Source organism: Scyliorhinus canicula, chromosome 6, assembly GCF_902713615.1.
Source record: "Scyliorhinus canicula chromosome 6, sScyCan1.1, whole genome shotgun sequence".
Lineage (NCBI taxonomy): Eukaryota > Metazoa > Chordata > Chondrichthyes > Carcharhiniformes > Scyliorhinidae > Scyliorhinus > Scyliorhinus canicula.
Window position 1 is genome coordinate 139530915 of NC_052151.1, and position 23064 is coordinate 139553978.

The 23064-nt window shown below is 51.3% G+C and overlaps 1 protein-coding gene across 1 annotated transcript in view; it reads right to left on the reverse strand.

Annotated features, from left to right (window-relative positions):
• LOC119967535 (adhesion G-protein coupled receptor F3-like) overlaps positions 1-19417 on the reverse strand; it is a 103577-nt gene extending 84160 nt beyond the window's left edge. The window contains exons 1-3 of the mRNA XM_038800216.1: positions 19272-19417; positions 13513-13598; positions 427-479 (exon numbers count right to left, since the gene is read on the reverse strand). Coding sequence (XP_038656144.1) covers positions 427-479; positions 13513-13598; positions 19272-19368 — 236 coding nt within the window. The 5' untranslated portion in view covers positions 19369-19417. The remainder of the gene's footprint in view (positions 1-426; positions 480-13512; positions 13599-19271) is intronic.
• Between the last annotated feature and the right edge of the window lie 3647 nt (positions 19418-23064).

The window sequence follows — 23064 nt, forward strand, 5'->3', positions numbered from 1 at the left end:
GATACTGGAAATAAAAACAGAAATTGCTGGAAAAGCTCAGTAGGTCTATTGAAGGAAGGCCTGAAATGATAGCTTTGCGATGGAGGTGGAGAGGGAGTGAGTTGAGGTGGAAGGGTCAGTTTTGCGCTCGGGGATCTGGAAGAATGAGTTGCCCTCAGGCCCCTACTGAATTTAATGGAAGGAACTGACCACCATTTTTTGACTCCAACCTGACGGTAGCTGCTCATATTGAGTAGCTGGCAATCCACCTCCTGATGATAGGCTGCTTATCTGATCTCTGAAGGAGATGTGCTTCATCTAAGGAAAAAATTGGCAAAGAGGCAAGAGAAAAAGAAAAATCCCTGCAACAGCTGTCAAAGAGCCATTGCGTTAGAATAAATGCATGTTTTGTAGCCATGAACTTTAATTCAATCCAGGAAAAATTACCTCTGTATTTCGACACACACAAATCCAGTCAAGTTACTGTATGAATTGGCAAGCTGCAAACAGTGGAAATACATGACAGTTACTTTCAAAAATATAATTCAAATGTTTGTATTAAAATAAGTTATTGCCAACAAATATACATAGTTCAGAATAAAATCCCATTAATGTTAACCATAGTACACATGCAATAATATGAAGATGCCCAAACCTCCAATGCAGCCACTTGGAATTTCTATTGATTCTTTCATTTTTAATTTCATGTATACATTTTGGCAAAAAAAAGAGGAGAGGAAAAACATAAATGGTCCAATTTTAAAGGCGGTGCAGAAACAAAGAGACCTGGGGTGGGATTCTCCGTCCCTCCAGCTCCGTTTCCCGGCACGGTGCGGCCCCATCGGCAGCGGAATCCTCCGTTCCGGCAGCCGGCCAATGGGGTTTCCTATTGTGGCCACCCCACGCTGTCGGGAAACCCACGGGCACAGATGCGTTGCCGCCGAAGTGGAGGATGCTGCCGACGGAGAATCCCACAGCTGGCGTTTGCCCAGACAAAGCATTGAAGCTGACAGGAAAGGTTGAGATAACCGCTGAAATTGCATTGGCTTTTTCAATGGTAGTGCAGAAAGCAATGGGAGTTAAAATAGAAGCAATATATTGCAGATGCTGGCAATCTGAAATAAGAAACAGAAAGTGCTGGAAATACACAGCAGGTCTGGAGACATTTGCGAAGGTAAAAATAGAGCTAATATTTTGAGTTGAATATGACATTGTTTTCAGAACTGAAGGAGGGTACAAATGTAAGAAAACAGAAAATATTGGACAATCTCAGCAGGCCTGACAAAGAGGCATCCAGACTCTAAACTCTAGCTCCCTTCTCTCTCCACAGCTGCTGTCAGACCTGCTGCGATTGTCCAACATTTACTGGGGAGTTTTCAGATTCCAGCACCCGCAGTCTTTTATTTTTATCGGGTAGAAATGTGATGGGTGTACGCTGTTGAAAAGAGGAGGGGGAGGAAGGACAAAGGGAAGGTCTAGGATAGTTTTGAGGAAGAGATTGAATGACAAAGGTGCGATTGGAATAAAATGCAACGGGAGTGGTCATGGTTGTAGTCAAGAAGCAAGGCATTTGTCCAGAGTGAGCGTGAAAAGCAGAATAATGAACAGCTCTGTCTGAAAGCAGAAGCAGAAAGATCAAAATTAAGACTGGAGCCTGGCAAAATATCATCAACATGGGTTTGAATTTGTTGAACTCAGTGTTAAGTCCAGAAAGCTGTAAAGTGTTTAATAGGAATTTAAGGTGCTGTTCCTTTAGCTTGCATTGAGCTTTGGTAGAATGCTATAGCAGGTTGTTGAGGGCAGGAAGATTGAGAGCAAGTTGGTGAGTTCAAACTGCAAACAACAGAAGCTCTGGATTGTGCTTGCGGACTAAGTGGAAGTTTTCCGCAAAGCAGCCACCCAGTCTGGTGTTTGGTGTCCCCAGTGTATAGGAGACTGGATTGTGGTAGATGAATACAATATAGTAAATCGGAAGATTAAATTGCTGTTTCACCTGGAAGGTCCGTACTTCTGCTCTCATCCCTCCCCTTCCCTCCCAGTACTGCGATAGGGTTTTCCTTGATCTGGGGCCTTAATGAGGGTATGGTGGAGATTCAACAGAATATCACCAGGAAAATCTTCAGTACTGCATGGAGTTGAGATTGGGTTGCTTCACTTAAACCCAATAGGCAAATAAGAACTAGCATCAAGAGTACCATATGGCTTCCCAAGCTTGTTACACCATTCATTAAGGTTATGGCTGATTGTCTCTCTTAGGTAAACCTTCACACATTATCCCCAAATTTCTTGCTTCCTTTAATATCTAAAATTCTACCAACCTCTATCTTGAATATTGTATAGATCTGGACCGGAACCCCAATTTTAGTTAAGACGCTGGACTAGAACCCATCTGTATGCATTTGGTAAAACTGGAAGGAAATGATACTGTACCACAGGAGTAATAACACTAACCAGTAGACAGCATACATCTTAAACACAAACTTTAACTTGAACACAGAATTAAGCATTTTAGCAACAAAGAAATAGCTTAAGAGTTAACAGGTAAAACATCTTAATTTGCTTCCTGAAACTTGCCTCTACATTGCAATTAAGAAAACTCATATATTTCAGATACCATTTATGCATACAGTTACCAATCAGATTTTACTTGCTTATCATGGTGCAGAGCCCTTAAAGAGAGAAACCTGTTTTTAGGATCAAGCTGAAAACCTTCTGCTCAGCTTGGAACCCTGGAAGCAACTCCTTTGTCCGTTTTTGGCCAGTCCCACCGGCGTAGATCAGCGAGGTCCATACCGGCAAGACCTGGCTCTGCAGGCGGCCTGCAGTGTCCTTGGGGGGGACGCAGAGGGATCTGGCCCTGGGGGTGCCCCCACGATTGCTTTGGCCAGCGATCGGAGCCAACTGACCTACGGGCTGGCCTGTGCCGTGGGGGCACTCATTCCCTCCGTGCCGGCTGCTGTCAACCTCCGCCATGACGGCAGCGGAGAAGAACCCCACTGCGCATGTGCTGGGATGATGCCAGCACACGCTGGTGCTCCCGCGCATGCGCCAACTCGTGCCGGCTAGCGGAGGCCCTTCCGCACCGACTGGCGCGGCACCAACCCCGACGGCGCCGGCCTAGCCCCTGAAGGTTCCGGGCGGTCCGACGCCGGAGTGGTTCACGCCACTCCTCGGCGCTGGTACGGCCCGCCCTGCTGGGTAGAGGAGAATCACGCCCGTAGTCCCTCCCATTAGGTACACCAGCTGCACTCAAAGCACAGAACATTCCTTTCTTTCTTGTTAGAAGACATGTCTTTATTTGTTTAGCCCGGCTCAGATTGTTACAACATTAGCTCTCTATCTGCAAACAGGTGAAATAGCTTTTAATCACAGCTCTAGCAGACATATTGGGGGCGATTCTCCAATATTGGGCCCAAGTGTTTGCGCCGTCGTGAACGCCGTCGCGTTTCACGACGGCGCGAACTGGGCCCAGGTACGACGGATTCTGGCCCCCACAGGGGGCCAGCACGGTGCTGGAGCGGTTCACGCTGCTCCAGCCTCCCATTTGGTGCCGCGCCAACCCGCGCATGCACATGGGACTTCTTCAGCTCGCCGGCCCCGACCCAACATGGGGTTGGTCGCGCCAGAAAGTAGGCCCAGGGGGGGAGAGGCCGGCCCACCGATCGGTGGGCCCCGACCGTGAGCCAGACCCCATCGAAGGCCCCCCCAAGTGAAGGAGCCCCCCCCCCCCACAGCCCCCCCCCCCCCCGGACTGTTCCCACAGAGTTCCCACTGGCAGCAACCAGGGGTGAACAGCGCCGGCGGGACTGTCGTATCGGCGCGGCAGCTCGGCATTTCCGGGCCGGAGAATCGGCGGCCGGTGTCACGCAAACGGCGCCGATTCTCCGCACCTTGGAGAATCGCGCACCGACGTCGGGGCGTCGTGGCACAGTTGCGGCGATTCTCTGGCCCGGCGCGGGCCTCGGAGAATCGCCCCCACTGTCTGCAAGCATTTTAATCTAAGTTTGAATAATATTATTGCAAAAATAGAATGCATAAAGAATCACAATGTACTCAAACACTGAGCGTACGCATCCCTATGGAGCAGAGAATTCCAAATCTCTTAGTGAAGAAATTTCTCTTTATCGATGACCTAAATAGCCGATTCCTTATTCTAAATCTGTGAGTCTTCTAGATTCCCCAGTCAGGGAAATATCCTCCCAGCATCTACGCTGCAGTCAAGCCCTTAAGAATTTTATATATTTAATGTGTGATCACTTCTCATTCGTCCAAGCTCCAAGGAATATCGACACAGTCTCGCCTCACAAAACAGTCTCTTCATCCCAGCAACCAGTCTGGTGAAATCCCTCTCAGCCAAGTGTGTCCTTCCTTAGTTAAGGGCTGTATATAGAACTCCTGGTGTGGTTGAGAATCAGGAGAGTGAGGAGCACTCAGATTTAAACAGAAGCACAGCAGAGCAGCAACAGAGAAATGGCAGGGAGGTTCAGGAGAAGGTAAATTTAAAGCAACAAGGGAAATGACAAGGATATAGGGCAAGAGTAAAAGTGAACACGCCATAGTTTCAGATTACGCTTTCCCTTCGAGGGGTGATTGACTGGTGGTGATGTGACCCGAGAATCACCACACCTCAGGTGAGGGGCAAGGTTGAGAAGGCAGGGCCTTCATGAATAATCTCAGCTGGTACGGGAGTTGAACATTGTTGGCCGCACTTTGCATCGCAAAGCAGCTGTCTAGCCAACTGAGCTAAACTGAGATGGCAACTTGTGGGACTACAAGCAGTTTCCAGAGTTGATGTGCCGGAAACGCAGGATGCAGAGAGGTCTGGGGTCTCACAGGGGAGGCTGAGGTGGCTGAGGGTTGTGATGACAAGGACTGGTTCGGGCGAGCCCTGAGTGGGGCAAGTTTTGAGGCCATTAAATGACCACTTGAGGGCCTGAATTGGGGTTGCACTGGACCTCAACCCCTCATCCCACTTCATAAAATTGCAGACAAGTTGGGGGCAGCTGGTAAGATGACAGACAGGCCATATGAGGAATTTGATGTCCCCCCATCAATAACGGCCCCCACCCTCCCCACCACCAACCCGCCTGCAAACTTGTCAGCAGGAGCCCTTAAATTCTGCTCAGAATAAAGGTAAAGATATTCAATCCGAATTAAGAAAGCACTTGCAATGAAATAGATGTGTTTGCTTCGCAGATGAAAATAAATATCTTTGATCTGATAACCATTGTGGAGGCATGGTTGCAGAGTGACTTGGATTGGGCATTCAATATTTCCAGGGTACTTAACCTTTAGAGAGATAGGCAAAATGGAAAAGGAGCTGCTGTGATAATCAAGGAAGGGCTAAAACCAGTGAAGAGAAATAATCTTAATTTGGAAAATCAAGATGTAGCATCAGATGGGGTAAAGCTAAGAAACAAGGAGAGGCTGAAGAATGGGGCGAGCAGTTAAGAGGGCCCTTAGAGCAGTAGTGTCAGTGAGAATAAATCAGAAAGGATAATATTGTAATTTTGTGGTTCTTCATCTTCATATCGGTGGGAAAATCAAACGTTCGATTAATACTCTCGGCGCGAAAGGTGTTTTGTGTAAAATTATTCCCATAATGTCCAATTATTGTTTTTAGGGAAAGCCTAAATCATACAGCATGAGTTTTGGATGTACTTTTAAACTAACAATAAGTATCACAAAGATGATAAAGTTCACCCAAATCAGTCAACATCAAAAATATTGGTGATGCACTTGAATGAAACTATGCTTTGACAGCCGTGACAGCTTTGACAAAGAGTCATTGGACTCGAAACGTTAGCTCTTTTCTCTTCCTACAGATGCTGCCAGACTTGCTGAGACTTTCCAGCATTTTCTCTTTCGTGAATGAAAATATGTCTTTTCAAAGAAAAACCTCCACTATTAAAATTCTAATACTGGATCATTTTGTAAATTCAGAACATTTCTGATTTACTTGCTTAAGCCTGACTGTAAGATTGCCAAATAATTTAGCACAGACTCAGATTATAGGGGGCCGGATTCTCCGTGAGCTGACGCCGAAATTGCGAAACGCGATTGGGCGGAGAATAGGCTCCCATGCCAAGATTGCATGGGTGCAGATTTGCAAGGGTGCCAAAAGGCAATTCCCCGTCACCTCATCAGTAGCATCAGTGCGGTCAGGATTGCGTGTACAGTAAATATTGTTTGCATATCATTAGCGGGCATGACCCAGTATTCTCCGGGGCCTCCGCGATTCACCGTCTCTGATGGGCTGAGTTCCCGATGGCGTGGTTCACTTGTGCTTTTAAAAATCGTGAAACCGGCGTCGTAGTTGAAGAGGGAGAGAGAGGAGGTAGGATACTGAAAGGCGTGACCGTGGGCTGCTGGGCCGGACACTGGCTGGGGTGGGTGGGGTGCCTTGCCAGGGCTGGGGGAAGAAAGGGGTGATGGGAGAATGGGCCATGTGGCCGGGCTGATCCCGCCATGGGACTGGGGCGGTGTCCAAGGTAATGCTGGACTGCAAGAAATCCATCTTGTTCCGCACCTCACCTTGGCCCCTGGTTCTGCAGGGTGACACCAGCAGTGTGAGTGTACCTAGCCCCGCACCCCACCCTATGCCATACCCCCCCCACCACCCAAAACGGCTGCCACACGCTGGCGGGGCGTCAGGCGGCACATCCAAAGGCAACGGCTACTGTAGCTATTACCAGGGCACCGGGCAGAGGCTGCGGAGCCTACCCCTGGGAAGGGCAGTGCCAGACGATGGTACCCCTGGTATCAGGGGTGGGCATCAGGACCAGTGGCCCCTTCGGTACCAGCCACCGACAGAGCCAGGGGTGCGGGGATGCGGGGGGAGGGGGGGGGGGGGAGGGACATGCCGGGGCGTAGCCCGCAGTGCCAACCAAGGCCACCATGTAGCCCGCTGGACCTGGTTGGGCACAGGGGTATGCACCATGCTAACATGTTGGCCTTTCACCCCCTGCAGACAATGGATATTGGAATTCAACCAGCAATGGTGGCCTTCCTCCTAGTCGTCGCAGCCCTGGGGGATGCCCTGTGGCTATACGGCTCTGGCTGCTCGAGGAGGAGAAAGCTGCAGCAGCGGAGCGTGCAACAGAGGAACAGGAGGCAGCCACTCAGGATGCCCAACAGGCCGAGAGGGAGGAGATGCCAAGGAGGCGCCGCATGAGGCCTCATGTGTACCGCAGCGCCTATAATTCGGGGACCTGCTGGACCGGGCATGCCGTCAAAGACTCCGGCTGAGCAGGGGGAACAGTGTGACATATCTGCCAGATCATGGTGCACCTGGCACCACGGGGGTATGGGGGAGGACACCTGCTCCCGGTGTCCGTCAAGGTGTGGATCGCCCTGAACGTTTACACGACGGGGTCCTTCCAGGCACCGAGTGGAGACCTGTCTGGGATGTCACAGACCTCAGTGCACAGGTGCATCCATGTCCTATATGGCCAGGTGGCTCAATACATCCACCAGGATGCCCCGGCGGTGGAGCTCGCCACCATCGGCGGGATGCCCCTGGTCCAGGGGGTCCTGGACGGGATGCATGGTGCCCTATAAGCACCTGCAGATGACAGGCCGCTCTACACAAACTGAAAGGGGTTCTGCTCGGTGAATGTGCAGCTGATATGTGACCATCAGCTGCTCATCATAAATGGCTGTGCCCGTTACTCAGGCAGTGTGCACGACTCATTCATCCTGGTACACTCGATGACTCCTGACATGTTTTAGATGCACCCTGGCTGGGGGGTTAGCTCCTGGGTGGTGACAGGGCTTTTCCTCGCTGTCATGGCTGATGACGCCTATCCGGAGGCAAAGACCGGCTATATCGAACCCCGTACAGCAACCAGGGGCGTGATCGAGCGGTGCTTTGGCCTCCTGAAGCTGGGATTCAGGTACCTGGACCGCAATGGAGGGATCAATCAGTATGATGCTGAGAGGGTCGCCTGCATCGTGGCAGCCTGATGCGTCCTCCACAACATCAGAGGGAATGTACTGGAGGAGGAGGTGGAAAACCAGTTTTCGTTCAACGGGGGAGGGGGAGGATGGCCAAGACATGGAGCCCAGGCAGGCACAGGAGCCATACGACGTGAGCACCATGGCCAATAAGCACAGGACGCTCTGATCGCCTCCTGGTTCACGAACTTGGAGCGGGGGAGGGTACTGGCCAGAGGCACGGACACCTCATCAACCCTTTCGGCCACTACCCCCACCCCGCTCCTAAAGCTAAACAGTGCCCTGCAACCGTGCCAACTTAACTAGTGTCGACAGTGGCCTTATGGGACCTAATACAATGTCTTGGTGGATTTCCAGACAGTGCTGCAGGAGTACAGGCAGCCTGCTGTCATTCCTGCCCTACGTCCTGGGTCCCTATTGGTGGGCATTTTCTGGGGCGACTGAGCCTTGATGGGCCCGGCTGCTGCTCGGGTGCTGCCCTGTTCTGCCCACCAGATACACCAAGGACTGGCGGCGGGGGAGGGGGGTGAGGGGTGGGTGGGGGGGGGGGGGGGGGGGGAATCCAAGGAGTTGCGCTGTTCCGGTATCTCTCCTGCGTGAGTCACCGGCCTGGGCCATATCACCTCCTCCTCCCTCGGGGTGACCAATGGCCCCTGTGCTACTCCATGGGACGGGGGTGGGAGAGGAGCTATCCCCTGAGGCTGCCACGCCACCTGGCGCCACCAGTCCTGGAGGCCCGCTCCGGTCTCGACCAGTGTGTGCGCATGCTTGCAGCCATGGAGCAGAGGGAGTGGACCATCTCTGTCTGGAACTACGCCACATCACCCATTGACTGTGCCACCACCTTCTGGGTTTGTGTCACATCAGCCAGTGACTGCGTCATCTCCCTCTGGGACTGGGGCACCTCCCTCTGTGTTTGCGCCGTGCAGGCCAGCTCCTGGGCAATGCTGCCGACATTCTCAGCCGTAGCCTGCTGTGACTGGACCATGCTCAGAAGCACCACTGCAATTCCAGGTGGCCCTGGCATATGGTTGCCTGTCAGGTGGCAACTCTGTCCTGGGCTTCAGTCCCCGCCTGCACTGAATGTCCCAGGCCTTGGACATGCTGATCCATCGCCAAAACCGTCACCCCCAATGCCTCCGCCGTGGATGCCACCTGAGTGGCCCACATGGTCGGCACCACCTCCTACTCCTGCACACGGTTGGACTCCTCCAACTACACGTGCAGGTGCTGGATTCTTGTCGACAACCCCTCATGTAGTCCCTGGCTCTGCGACTGAATCTCTACAATCGATGGGACTGTCTGTTCCAGAACCCGAAACCCGTCTGGATGGCAGCTAGTCCCTGGGGTCAGCCCACCCTCCGACCGTCCGCCCCCACGGGAGTTCCTACCTCCACTTGCTGTACAGGATCAGCTGTGTGGTGCGTACCAGAGAGTGTCCGAGGAATCTCTTCACGAAAGTGGTCAACTGAGGCGAGTGTCTCTGGGATAGTGGAGGGTGTTGGAGACGTTGTGACGGGAAATCTGTGTCATCCTCAGACTCGGGCTCCGGGGTGTCCTCAGTCTCGGGTCGAGGGCTGCTGCACAAGCTGCTCTTGTCATCGGTGCTCAGCTAACTGGGGGACTCCAGTTGTGGCACTGGCTGGGGGCGGGGGATGCCAGATGGACCCGCCCCATTTCCAACAGCTCCTGCAAAACACATGATAAGACGCATGCTTAGACCGCGGGCCGGGGATGGGGGTTGGCAGGGGGGCTAGTGGTGGTGGTGTGGATGGGGTGGTATCAGATGAGGGTGGGGCTGAGGGTGGTGTGGGGGTGAGGATGTTGTGGGGGTGGTGTTTGGTGGGGGGAGAGGTTTGACACATGTGTCACGGGGAACTGTAATTGAGCAGGGTCTCATTTCCTCGCCCGCGGCCGAACTCCACCATGGCGGCCTCCCTTTCCTCCAGTCCACAACCATGTCCAGGGCCCTCTGCTCTGCTATGGGGAGAGGCCACAAGTCTGGTGATCCCCTCCAGTCTTCTCCGGCAGTTATGGGTGGAAGGGGGGGAACAGAAAACGACAGCGGCAGACAGTCCGACGCATGCAGCCCAGGGGGTGGGTAGCTGGTGGCCTCAGTGGCCAGCGCATAGTGGCTGGTATGGGTGCCGGCATTTGGTGCAGGGTGACGGTTTGGCCGCCCTCTGGGTTGGGGAGGATAGGGTTATGGGTGTGTGGGACAGAGGTTAGTGCCACGGGCACAGTGCTGCTTCCTCACCCCGGCCACCCTGAGGAGGTTGTGCAGTTCCTTCCGACACTGGACGGTGGTACTCACAGGGCTGACCGCCTCTGCCATCTACGCCTAGGCACGGTGACTGGTGGCATCTGGCAGGCTCCTTCCCGGGCTGGGGTACAGGGTTATCTGCCTCTTCTCCATTGCATCCACGAGGGTCTCCAGCTCTGCGTTGGTGAACTGCGGGGCTGCACTTCTTGCTGCCATCTTGTTGGCTGGGGTGGTGTGTGTGGGGGGAGTGCAGTGTGTCTGTGTGGCTGCAGCTTGTCAGCCTCCTGAGTGTCAATCACCAAACCGGTGAATCTGGCAGCGTTTCTCATTGGAATTGATTGTGTTCCAAGTGGTGCCAGTGCTGGCCCCTCAACAGTCACTGAATCAGTCCAGGTGCGGCACCAGTTTTGCTGTCGCGGAACTCCACAAAATTAGTGCTGGCGTCAACACATTGGGCTGGATTCCCCGATTTTGAGACTAAGTGCCGATGGCAGTGTGGGAACCGTGGCGTTTCACGACAGAAAAAATGGCGCAACAGCTGCACCCATTCAGCTACTTTAAATGGGCTTGCACCATCGCCACATGCGACACAACTAATTCCATCGAAAATGGTGCCGGATCCGCCACACGATTGGTGCACATGAGGCTCACACTCCGCAGCCGCAGTTAAACGATCCATTCCCCCCCACACACGCCGTCAACAATATGGCTGGAAGGAGAGCCACGCCACGTTCCAGGGACGCTGAGCTGGTCAGCCTCCTGGACACCGTGGAGGAGAGAAGGATGACCCTGCACCCCAGCCTGGGAGGAAGGCTGCCAGGAGCCACCATTCGCCGTGCATGGGCGCAGGTGGCAGAGGTGGTCAGTGCCATGGGCAACGTGGTCTGGACTGGCATGCAGTGCTGAAGGAAAGTCCACAACCTCCTAACGGCGGCCAGGATGAGTTAGCTGCACCATGTCCCCGGCACCAACCCAGCCCCCCCCTCCACCACACACACACACCGGTAACCCAGCCACCCCCCCCACCCCCCCGCCCGCCCTCTCCCCCCCCCCCCCCCGCCCGCCCTCTCCCCCCCCCCCCCCCCCCCCCTCCACCCAGGAGATGGCTGAACCCCCACCCAGCACCACACTTAAAAAAAAATACACTTAGAGTACCCATTTTTTTTTTCCAATGAAGGGGCAATTTAGTATGGCCAATCCACCTACCTGGCACATTTTTGGGTTGATAGATAGAATTTACTGTGCAGAAGGAGGCCATTCAGCCCATCGAGTCTGCACCGGCTCTTGGAAAGGGCACCCTACCCAAGCCCATACCTCCACCCTATCCCAATAACCTAGTAACCCCACCTAACACTAAGGGCAATTTGGACCCTGAGGGCAATTTATCATGGCCAATTCACCTAACTTGCACATCTTTGGACTGTGGGAGGAAACCGGAGCACCTGGAGGAAACCCACGCACACACGGGGAGAACGTGCAGACTCCACACAGACAGTAACCCAAGCCGGGATTTGAACCTGGGACCCTGGAGCTGTGAAGCATTTGTGCTAACCACTATGTTACCGTGCTGCCCACGGGGGGGAGGACAGAAAGAGACCCACGCAGACACAGAGAGAATTTTTTTAATGATCTTACATTGACACTACAATGAAGTTACTGTGATAAGCCCCTAGTCGCTAAATTCGCTCCTGTTCGGGTGCACAGACGGAAAATACAAGATGTACACTGAGGGCAAATTCAAATTCAAGAAGGGAAGCACGGTAGCATAGTGGTTAGCACTGTGGCTTTATAGCACCAGGGTCCCAGGTTCGATTCCCCACTAGTGCGGAGTCTACACGTTCTCACCGTGTCTGCAAGGTCCCAGACAGGTCCGCACTCGGCGATATGAAGGACCTCATCGCATTGAAGTTCAGGGCAACCATCACCTTGATGGACATCGGGAGTCCTCCCCCATACCCCTGCTGTTTCAGGTGTGCCATCATCTGTCAGATGTTTCCCACTGTGTCTCTGCTCAGCCGGAGTCTCCGACGGCATGCCCGGTCCAGCAAGTCCTCGAATGACAGGCGGTGTCGGTACACATACCGGCGGTGCCGGTACACCCGAGGCCTCATGTGGAGCCTCCTTGGCTTCTCCTCCTCCTCGCCTGTTGGGTGGCCGACCCTCCAGCCTCCGCAGCTGCCACCTGCCCCTCTGCAGCCCGTTCCTCTATAGCCCGGTCCTTTGCTGGCTGTTCTGCTGCCTCAGCTTCCCCTCAGCTGGGGGTGGGGTGAGAGGGTGGGCGCACCCATACGGCCCGTGTCACTGTGCAGAGCCAGGGGTCGAGGTGGGTGGTCAGTGGATGCGCAGCAAGATGGCCGCTTCATGGCGGACACAGCCCGCGGAACAGAACCACAAAAATAGTGCCACCCTTCGGCCGGCTCACCCACAGTGCCGCCAGCCCTGAATAAAGCCCGCAGATCGGCCTCCCCCGACTGTTGCGACGCTAGACTGAGTCCGCAGCCACCAGGCTGAGTTCCCGATCGGTAAGACCACATGTGTCCTACGCTGTAGGGAACTTGGCCGGTCAGGGATGGAGCATCGCAGGGCAGGCCTCAGACAATGGCCTGAGGCTGTGGATATGGTGTGCGGTGTACTCCTAGAGTACGGCGCCTTTCAGGAGACGGAGCATCGTGAAAGCAGCGCTGCCCCTGATTTGTGCCGCCATCGTGCGCATGCGCGGCCACAGACCCGGCAATGCTCCACACCGAATCGGCAGCTAGAGCTGGGAGCTCTACACTGCCTGGTCACCAGCCCCTCCCAGAGCAGAGAATTGGTGGCCGTTCGGAGCAAATGTTGCTGGCGTAAAACACCAGCGTTTTCACGTTGGCGTGGGGACTTACCAAACGGAGAATCCAGCCTACACAATCCAGCCCAAGATCTTTCATTTGATACGTGGAACTGGATTCTCCATTTGGGAGACTATTTAGCAATGGCCTGAGGCCGTGGAGATAGCGTGCAGCGTACCGCGAAAGCAGCGCCGACCCCCGATTCTGTCGTCAACGGGGATTCTCTGCCCCATCACCGAACTCTATTTCGGCGTCGAGGATCGGAAAATCCAGGCCATGTTTTTTTCTCAAGAGCCTGCCTCCTGGTTAGAAACTTGAGGTATCGGTCAATATGATAGAAATGTCAGAATTGGTGACCTTAAAAAGCATATATAATTTCCTTCTAAACTATTTAGACATTAGAGAATATCTTATCATCAAAAGTAATTAGAATTAGTTGTACTTACTTTTCAGAGCCGTATGAACTATATTATGTTGGAATATACATACCATTGTTGTCAAATTCATGGAGAGCATTGAACTGTTGCATGGAAGTTTACAAGTTTCATTGATTTCAAATGAACCTTTTGCCGTAACTGCAAGGAAACAATGGAACGAAGATATACTTTTTGCTACAACAGTTTTTTCAAACAGAATTTAGGTCTTAATACAGCTGAAAGCCTTAAATCCCAGTCTCCATTCCACCATGGAAGTTATTGGGCTGGATTCTCCGTTTCAGCGGTTAAGTGATTCCCGGAAGCTTTACGATGCCAAAATCGGTGCGTCACACAGTAAAACACCCCGCTCCCATGCCAGAAATGGCCGGAGAATGGCCAGGTCCATGGCCGAACATGTGCACAGCGACGACCTGCAGCAGGTGTGCCATACAACATGGCACTGGCCGTGTGTGGACCTGACCTGCCATATAGGGCCCCACTGGCCACCACCCCACCAGTCCCCCCAGCCCTCGTGGAAGGCCCCCTGGTCAGCGCACGGCTCCCGGCCGATTGTGGCAGCGCTGGGCCGAGTTCGCGGCGGTCACGCTGGGTTCCCGAGTGCTCAGACCACACGTCAACTGCGCAGTTGGGAACTCAGCCTATTGGGGGCGGAGCATCGGGGAAGGACCCTCCGATGACCAGCCAACGCAATGCGGCGCGCAATGCGATGATGCCATTTCAGAGGGGGCGGAGACTTGAAAACCAGCGTCAAACCGGCGCCGCCCCGGATTTGGCTGTGGGAAGGGATTCTCCGCCCGATCACATGTCTGACTTGTACCTTGAAGATAGCGAACAGGCTTTGGGGAGTCAGGAAATGAGTTTTTCAACTCCGGATTTTCAGTCTCTGAGCTGTTGCTGTAGCCACAGTATTTATCTGACTGTTCCATCGGGAGATTTGTTTGATATAATTTACATTCTCTGTATCTGAGAAATAGTTGCATTAAAGGTTATAAATTGCCACAAACATCTCCCTAGACCAATTAATGCAGCCTCGAGACACCCAATATAGGAGTTGGCATCATTCATTCAAATATCAGCAAAGTAGATCATTGTATTGAGTCAGCTCAGGATACCAAATCTCAGATATGTTGATAAAATACAAATCAATACAAAGTGACAATACAGACGAGCCTTATTGTTCATAATACATTTATACGCTATTCTTTGTTTACCAGAACCTCCATTCCCTGACCAATCACTATTTCCAATGCTTTGGATTTACATATTTTGCACATAAGCATAGTTTTAAAACATTGGCATGCTATCTGAAAATAGATTACTAAATAATATTTATTCCTTACTATTTGTAGTTGTTGTTACAGCCTCTTTGTGTTACGCCATTGATTGCTGAAATTGAGAAGCTTATTGGAAAGTATAGTTAAACTAAAAGGACGTTGGAGGAGCAAACACATCAAGAAACAGAGTTTAGGTGTTGTTGAGCTTCAATTACAAAAGTTTTTCTATTGATGTAGAAAGCAAAGACCGAGACAGTGGTTTCCTCTTGACGTAATCACCATTGAAGAATCAGTAAGGGTCCATGTTGGGATCCTTAATGCCAATGATCAGCCACGGCCACTTAGTCAACAACTTGATAGTTGACAAAGGGTCACCTGGACTTGAAACGTTGGCTCTTTCTCTCCCTGCCAGACTTGCTGAGACTTTCCAACATTTTCTCTTTTGGTTTCAGATTCCAGCATCTGCAGTAATTTTCTTTTAACTTGGCAGTTGAAGCAGTTGTCTGAAGCAAGATCATAGATCATAGAATTTACAGTGCAGAAGGAGGCCATTCAGCCCATCAAGTCTGCACCGGCTCTTGGAAAGAGCACCCTACCCAAGGTCAACAACTCCACCCTATCCCCATAACCCAGTAACCCCACCCAACACTAAAGGCAATTTTGGACACTAAGGGCAATTGATCATGGCCAATCCACCTAACCTGCACATCTTTGGACTGTGGGAGGAAACCGGAGCACCCGGAGGAAACCCACGCACACACGGGGAGGATGTGCAGACTCCGCACAGACAGTGACCCAAGCCGGAATCGAACCTGGGACCCTGGAGCTGTGAAGCGATTGTGCTATCCACAATGCTACCGTGCTGCCCCAAATGATGTATGGCTCTTTTAATTTGCTGTGTGCCATGCACTCAACCATCAGCAGCATGGTTGGTAGGGCTGAAGCGGCCCAGCACGTGGAAGTTTGAAATTGTTTCAGTCAGTCCCGGAAGAGTTGGCACGCTCTTCATAAATAACCTCGTCAGCCTAATTTACATAAAATCAACACGTCACAGATGCAATCGGGAGAGGGAGGGAGACAAAAGGGCACATCTCACCCCGCGCTAGCAGAAGGATGCAACTCGGTCATTTACACTTGAAGTCTGATTCTGCAGACCCCCATGATGCAGGGTAATGGAGATGCATTCAATTGTGAAGAGAAAGATAGATCAACAATCCACCAAGCAGGGTAATGGAGATTCATTCAATTGTGAAGAGAAAGATAGATCACCAATCCACCAAACGGCTGTCTCTGGAGTAATAAAACGGTCAATCACTGATACCATGTATTGCTTTGTGAAACTGCTTCGGGGCCCTACCCATTCAGTTTTTGTGATCACTTCCCCAATTAATTACGACCTTGTGAGTGGGATCTTAAAATATTGCCCGATAATCTGCCTCCAGGTAGCTCACCAACTGAGAGGAATCAAAGCCTCAGCAGTGTTCCTTGGGTAAGCAGTTCAAGGAGATCGGGAAGGAGGCTGATTGGGAGCTGGCAAGCTGGCAAGGCCTGAGTGGATGCCTATTAAATTAGGTGCTCAGGATGGCAGAGTGCTGGTCATCAGAAGGTGCTATTTGAAGAGGACAGAGAATATTTGAGTGGGGGGGGGGGGGGGATTATGAGGGAGGAACGCAATGGAGGCTATCAGCAGCCAACATGAGCAGTGCACTGGGAATACATACCCAAAGATGCTGGCCAAGGGCCGGTTGAAAATCAGGCCTAATTTACATAAAATCGACACGTCACAGATGCAATCAGGAGAGGGAAGGAGACAAAAGGGCACATCTCTCCCCGCGCAAGCAGAAGGATGCAAATCGGTCATTTACACTTGAAGTCTGATTCTGCAGACCCCCATGATGCTTTGACCCTCTCAGCCGGGATTCACGAGGGTGTGGATTGGTCCAGGTATTTGCAAGTGTGGCCCTGATGTGGTGGACCCTACGGTGGGTCAAAGGGGCAGTGCATGGCGGAGAGACCCCCAAAGTTCATCGGAAGCCCTCCCAAAGTGCTTTGACTTCCTCTTTTCACAGCAGAAAGCATTTAGCTGCTTTTGATATGCTGAGGACTTAACAAGCTCAGCAAGAGTGTTTATGAACATTGTGGTTCGCATTAAAGCAGGGTAATGGAGATGCATTCAATTGTGAAGAGAAAGATAGATCAACAATCCACCAAGCAGCTGTCTGTGGAGTAATAAAGCGGTCAATCGCTGATACAATGTATTGCTTTGTGAAACTGAATGGAAGATTTGCATTTCAAAGGCTATCAAGAGATTTCAAGCCCTTTGAAGTGCACTGAGCATTCGAGTAAGCCTCTGACACTTGCAACAGCTGCTGCTTTGAACACTTTTATCTTCTGTAGCAGATGTTAGGAAAGGGTAAGTGAAAATGCAGTGATTTTTCACTATTGCCTGGACTGCTCCAGTTTTCAGGCAGGGGTCTCTGATGGGACTATCTGATGGGGGTATCAGATGGGATGGTCTTTGTTGAGGGTCTCTGTTGGAGGTCTCTGATGGGGGTCTAATGGGGGTGGTCTGATGGGAAGGTCTCTGTTGTGGGTCTCTGATGGGGGGTCTGATGGGGGTCTTTGATGGAGCAGTCTATTTGGGAGTCTCTGTTGAGGATCCCCGTTGAGGGTCTCTGTTGGAGGTTCTCTTTTAGGGGGTCTCTGATAGGGGTCTCAGCTGTGGGTCTCTGATAGGGGGTCTCTGATAGGGGGTCTCATATGGGGGGGTCTTTGTTCAGGGCTCTGATGGAGAGGTCTGATGGGGTCATCTCCGTTAGGGGTCTGTTTTGGGATTCTCTGTTGCATTTCACTTTTGGGGTTCAGATGGGGGTGTCTAACAGGGGTCTGGATCATCCTTCTGTGTGCATGCTGTGGGGGAGGTGACTTGTTATTCCAGCATAGTTGGAAAGAGGATGCCCCTATTTGTCAGTGGAGGGGGGGGGCAGTATTTACATTGTGGGGGGAAGGGGGGCAGCTGCTGGATCTCGGTAACGGACCCCCGCTCGAAATGGCAGAGAGAGAATCACAAGCTGTGTCCCGCTCCTAGTGCCAGCGGAGATGATAAGCAATTCTATTCCAATGGAGCACTTAGGACGGATTCTCTATTCCCTGACGTCAATTTCGTAATCGGCGATCGGGCGGAGAATCCATTTTGATGCCAAAATTGGGGGCTGCGCCTGACTGATGCAGGTTTTGTATGCTCCGCCCCTCCGAAACAGCATCATCGCATCGCGTGCCGCACGCAAGCCATTGAGACGGCCTCAGCGCATCACTTGAACGCCCCTCCCCCCGATGCTCCACCACCGGTGTCCCGAGTTCCCGACCGCGTAGTTGCCGTGTGGTCTCAGCGGTAGGGAACCCGGCGTGGCGGCTGCGGACTGTGTCCAGCGAGGGCTGGGTGGACTAGTGGGGGGTGGCCAGGGGGTGGCCAGGCGGCACTGTCTGGTAGGACGGGTCCACGCATGGCCGGTGCCATGTTTTATGGTGCGACCGCTGCAGGTCGTTGACGTGCGCATACACGGCCACAGACCCGTCCATTTTCCAGCCATTTATTTATTTTTTATTTTTAACACTTTAAAAAAAAAAAATTTAAAGTACCCAATTCATTTTTTTTTTCTAATTAAGGGGCAATTTAGTATGGCCAATCCGCCTACCCTGCACATCTTTGGGTTGTGGGGGCGAAACCCACGCAAACATGGGGAGAATGTGCAAACTCCACACAGAATGTGACCCAGAGCCGGGATCAAACCTGGGACCTCAGCGCTGTGAGGCAACTGTGCTAACCACAGCGCCACCGTGCTGCCCCTCTGGCAGTTTATATCATGGAAGCCGGGGGTTTTACGCGGCATGGCTGCGAGCCCCTCACCGCTCGCAGGATCGGTGACGGGGCGCCGTTGATTTTTCTCACGAAAAACACCACAGATCCTCCGCACTTAGCCTCAGGAACTGAGAATTCAGCCCTTCATCTCCTGAACGGAGAATCCCTGCCCGATGGTACAAATCTACAACTTGAAATTTTAGTTCTTTTGTGTTGGATTTTATGATCGAATGTGCCTCAAAATTGAGAAACTTGAAGCTGCATTGCTCCACTTTCTATTAGTAAGGATTTTCACAGCAATAAAGCATTCTATCAGAGTTATCTTCATGTTGCTTTGGAATTTCTTTTCCTACTTTTAAACTAATTTCATCGAGTTTGTGAAAGATCAACCGAGCATTTAGTTTGTACTGAGGAATCAAAACTGAGGGATTTTCCTACTGAGCTACGCTGAATTCCATTGTAAAGGAATAGCTAAAATTAAAAATAAGTATTCTTCCCGACAAATGAAGGAGCTGCGTTCTGAAAGCGAGTGATTCTAATGATTCCAAACAAACCTGTTGGACTTTTAACTTGGTGTTGTGAGACTACTTACTGTACCCACCCCAGTCCAATGTCGGCATCTCCACATCATTCCTTACAAACATTATTTCATGCAGTTCAAAGAATTGAATGAATTACCTTTCTGAGTTAGACTTGTGACATTTGCAGGATAGAATCCTATTTTATCCATTTCCAGATGACTACTGTCACAGATGGTCACGTTTGAACAATTCATTCTTGAAGGCTGTTCACAGTGCTTGGTATTGTTCTGCACACTTTCATAGCAGATTCTGCACATTATTTCGTTGCCATTGTAATTACACTCTAAACAAATACAATGAACAGTCAATTATTAAAATCCTAAAACATGCTTTGAACCATTTTAAAAAGACAAGTGTATATTCTATTAGCAAATATGATTATGCTAATATTACATTCTATCAGAAATATCTTCAAATTGTTATACTTTCTTTCTTCTATAGTAAATTAATTTCCCTGTTAAATGTTACTGCCTCTTCAAACCATGAGGATATCTGTCATCAAACCAGTGGATGGGAAAAGTACAAGTCTATAGTCAGCCTAGCATCTTTTTAAATGTGTATATTTTCAAGGCATTTTTGGTTTGCACCAGGGTACTGATGTTGGAAATTTAACTTTTTTCTACATTTGAGGTCTAATGTTTACATTGTTTACCGTCAGTCAAGGTATCAGGTTAAACTCCTCCTGCTCTCATTGGTGTGCCATTTTTAATATCCTGTTTGCTGCATTTTAATTGAGATATTGGCTGTGATTTTCTGTTTCTGTTTGCAATGGGCATCATGGCTCCACATTGCCAGGGATCTGGTGCCACATTTGCCACATTTCCCATCGCCTGAATTTGGTGGGCCTGGCGCAAAATGAGCTTCCTGTGGTGATATGATTTGCATAGCTGCCTGCCATTGGTGCAGAACACCGGCTTACCATTGGCCCTGGTTGGTCATGTGCCTCTCGACCGATTGGTTGAGACCAGTCATGTGACAGCTCTCCGATTGGTCGAGAGGCTGAGTTAACCACGCCTCCATACCGAGGTATAAATAGTCGGAACGCCAGGCGGTCGTCCATTTTATTGTAGGCAACCGCAGGGCTAAGTTCTAGCTTATTAAAGCCTAACTTTTGTATAGCAACTCGTCTCTCGTGCAATTGATGGCTCATCACTTCCTGATTGCAGTTTCACACTGGATGGCTAATTGCCGGGCTGCCAGCATGAAATGGGCACTGAGAAAGGCTCAGTGTTGTCGGGGAGGGCAGGAAGAGTGCGGACTCTGAGAAAAGAGGGTGGGGGAGGGGGTGGGCAGGCACTTCTAATGGGCTCCCTCAACGGGACAACCACTGCAGAGCTCGGGGAGCTGGAGACCTTTGCAAATTAAATCCCAATGATGAAAGGTAGCACATTCAAACACAAACCTCAGACCCCAGGCAACTTTTAAAATATTATTTCAGCGCTGACATCTCATCCTGCCCTTTTGGTTTGAGGTTTCAGCTAAAATATAAAGGCTGCCTGACCGATTGACCCACCTGGCAACTGTAAATGTAGATGAACCACATAATTGGTTTCAATTGGACCCTTAATGGGCTAAATTATCTGCTTGATTACTGGCAGGCACACGTCCGATTCTCGGCAACACCTGCAGACCGAGATATCGCATGAGTGTGCTATTAGGTTGGAAAGAGCAATCGCCGTCTTCTTTCACAATTTCACATGCTTCTGGGTGGGGCACACATCCGCCTGAGCGATGTAAAATTTTGGCCTAAGAATTGGTGCCACAGGGCTGGGTGGGCATCCATGGCCAATGGCTGGGAAAGTAACTACCACACTGACCTTCTAAGCCAGTGACTACTTCTGTGGGATCTCTCAAGTGTCTTTGCACAAATGCATTCATGTGGTCACAGATGGTTTTTCTTGCCAAGGCTACAGTTACATCAACGTCAACAGAGATCAAGTAAGGCAGCACACCAGACTACAGCAGGCCACTGAGCCTCTCTGAGATTTCCAGATTCGCACAGGTACAGGGTGCCGTTGACTGTACTAACGTGTTTACAAGTGCTCCTTGGCAACAGGCACTCCAATACATAAACCGGAAAGGCTACCACTCACTCAATGTACAGCTGCTCTGTGACCATAATCAAACTTATCATGCATGTTTACTCTAGGTACCAAGGATGTACACATGACTCACACATCTTGAGTAAATGGCATAACTTGGACATCTTTGAGTGACCACACAGGATCCAGGGCTGGCTTCTTGGTGAAAAAGGCTACCCACAAAAGACATGGCTGATGGTGCCCATGCGATGGCTCACACCCATGCAAAGAGAAGGCATAACGAGGCCCATGCTGTACATGAGCATTGAGTCATGGCCAATCCACCTAACCTGCACGTCTTTGGACTGTGGGAGGAAACTGGAGCACCCGGAGGAAACCCATGCAGACATGGGGAAAACGTGCAGACTCCACACAGACAGTGATCCAGTGGGGAATCGAACCTGGGACCCTGGTGCTGTGAAGCCACAGTGCGAACCACTATGCTACTGTGCTGGCCACAAAGAACAGGCTTCAGCTTCAGTCCACCCTTGCTCCTATCCCAACATCTGAAACAATGTTGTGAATTTCAGGAGCACGCTCAAAGACTCTGTTGCCCACCACAAATCATTTGGAATTAGTACCAGTGGCCTCAGTGAGTGCTCAGGTGTAGGGGATGCACAGCGCCTGGCACCCTACCTTGTGATGAGAACCTTGTCCCCGCATAAGGCACAACTGCAGTGGGAGAGACACTCAGTTTTGGACAACTGAGTGCCTATAATGTGGCAGAGTTTCATCAAGGTACTGCCATTTTCTGGTGAGCTTAGCAGATGTATACTCTAAAAGTCAAAACCACGGTTGGCTAACAGCACACAGACTGAGTATGGGCTCATAGCATGGACTGGAGCAAGAAGCCTGGGGCGGGTTCCTTCCTTTCAGAGACTAAAGTGCTGTTGCTGGGACTGTATCGGCGATGCTCTACGACCACAAAAGTGGCATCAGTCCCGGAGCAATTCACGATCCATTAATTGACGAGTATCGGTGCCAGGTACAACTAGTGCAAATCCATGGCATCCAATTCGCCAGGGTCAGGATTGGCACTCAAGAGGCTGACAAGCTGCAGCCGCGAATAAACACACTACCTCCCACACACACATACTCATTCCAGCCAACAAGGTGGCACCCCGGAGAGCGGCACCTTGTTTTGCAGAGGCAGAGTTCGAGACCTTGCTGGACGCCATGGAGGAGAGGCATGGCTCCCTGTTGCCTGGGGTGGGAAGGAGGCTGCCACCCACCGCCATACACCATGCCCCTGGCACTGACCCCCATCACACACACCCATACACGCCCCTGCCACCCAAAGGGTGACCGAACCACACCAGCCGGCCGCACCCTACCCTGCACCACATGTCAACACCCATTCAGCCTGCCATGGACGGGTGCCCTGCCCACACAAACCAACAGCTTCCCAACCCCTGTGCTGCCCGGGTCCGACTGCCTAACACTGTGAATTTTCTGTCCCCCCTTGTCCCAGGAGAAGACGGCACACAATCACAGGGGGAGAGAGAAGACTGGAGTGGACCGACTGTTGCGGAGCAGCGGGCCTTGGATCTGGTCAGTGGGCTCAGCTGACAGTTGCCGAGGTGGAGGTCAGCATCGGGGAACCAAGTTGAACCCCTGCTGAGTTGTGGTGTCCCTATAGCACATGCACCATCATGATAGAAATTAGGTTTGAAAGGTGATGACCTTGAGAGGATTGTTATCACTAAGGAGGTAGTGATGGGCAAGCTAATGGAGCTAAAGGTAGACAAGTCTCCTGGCCCTGATGGAATGCATCCCAGAGTGTTAAAAGAGATGGCTAGGGAAATTGCA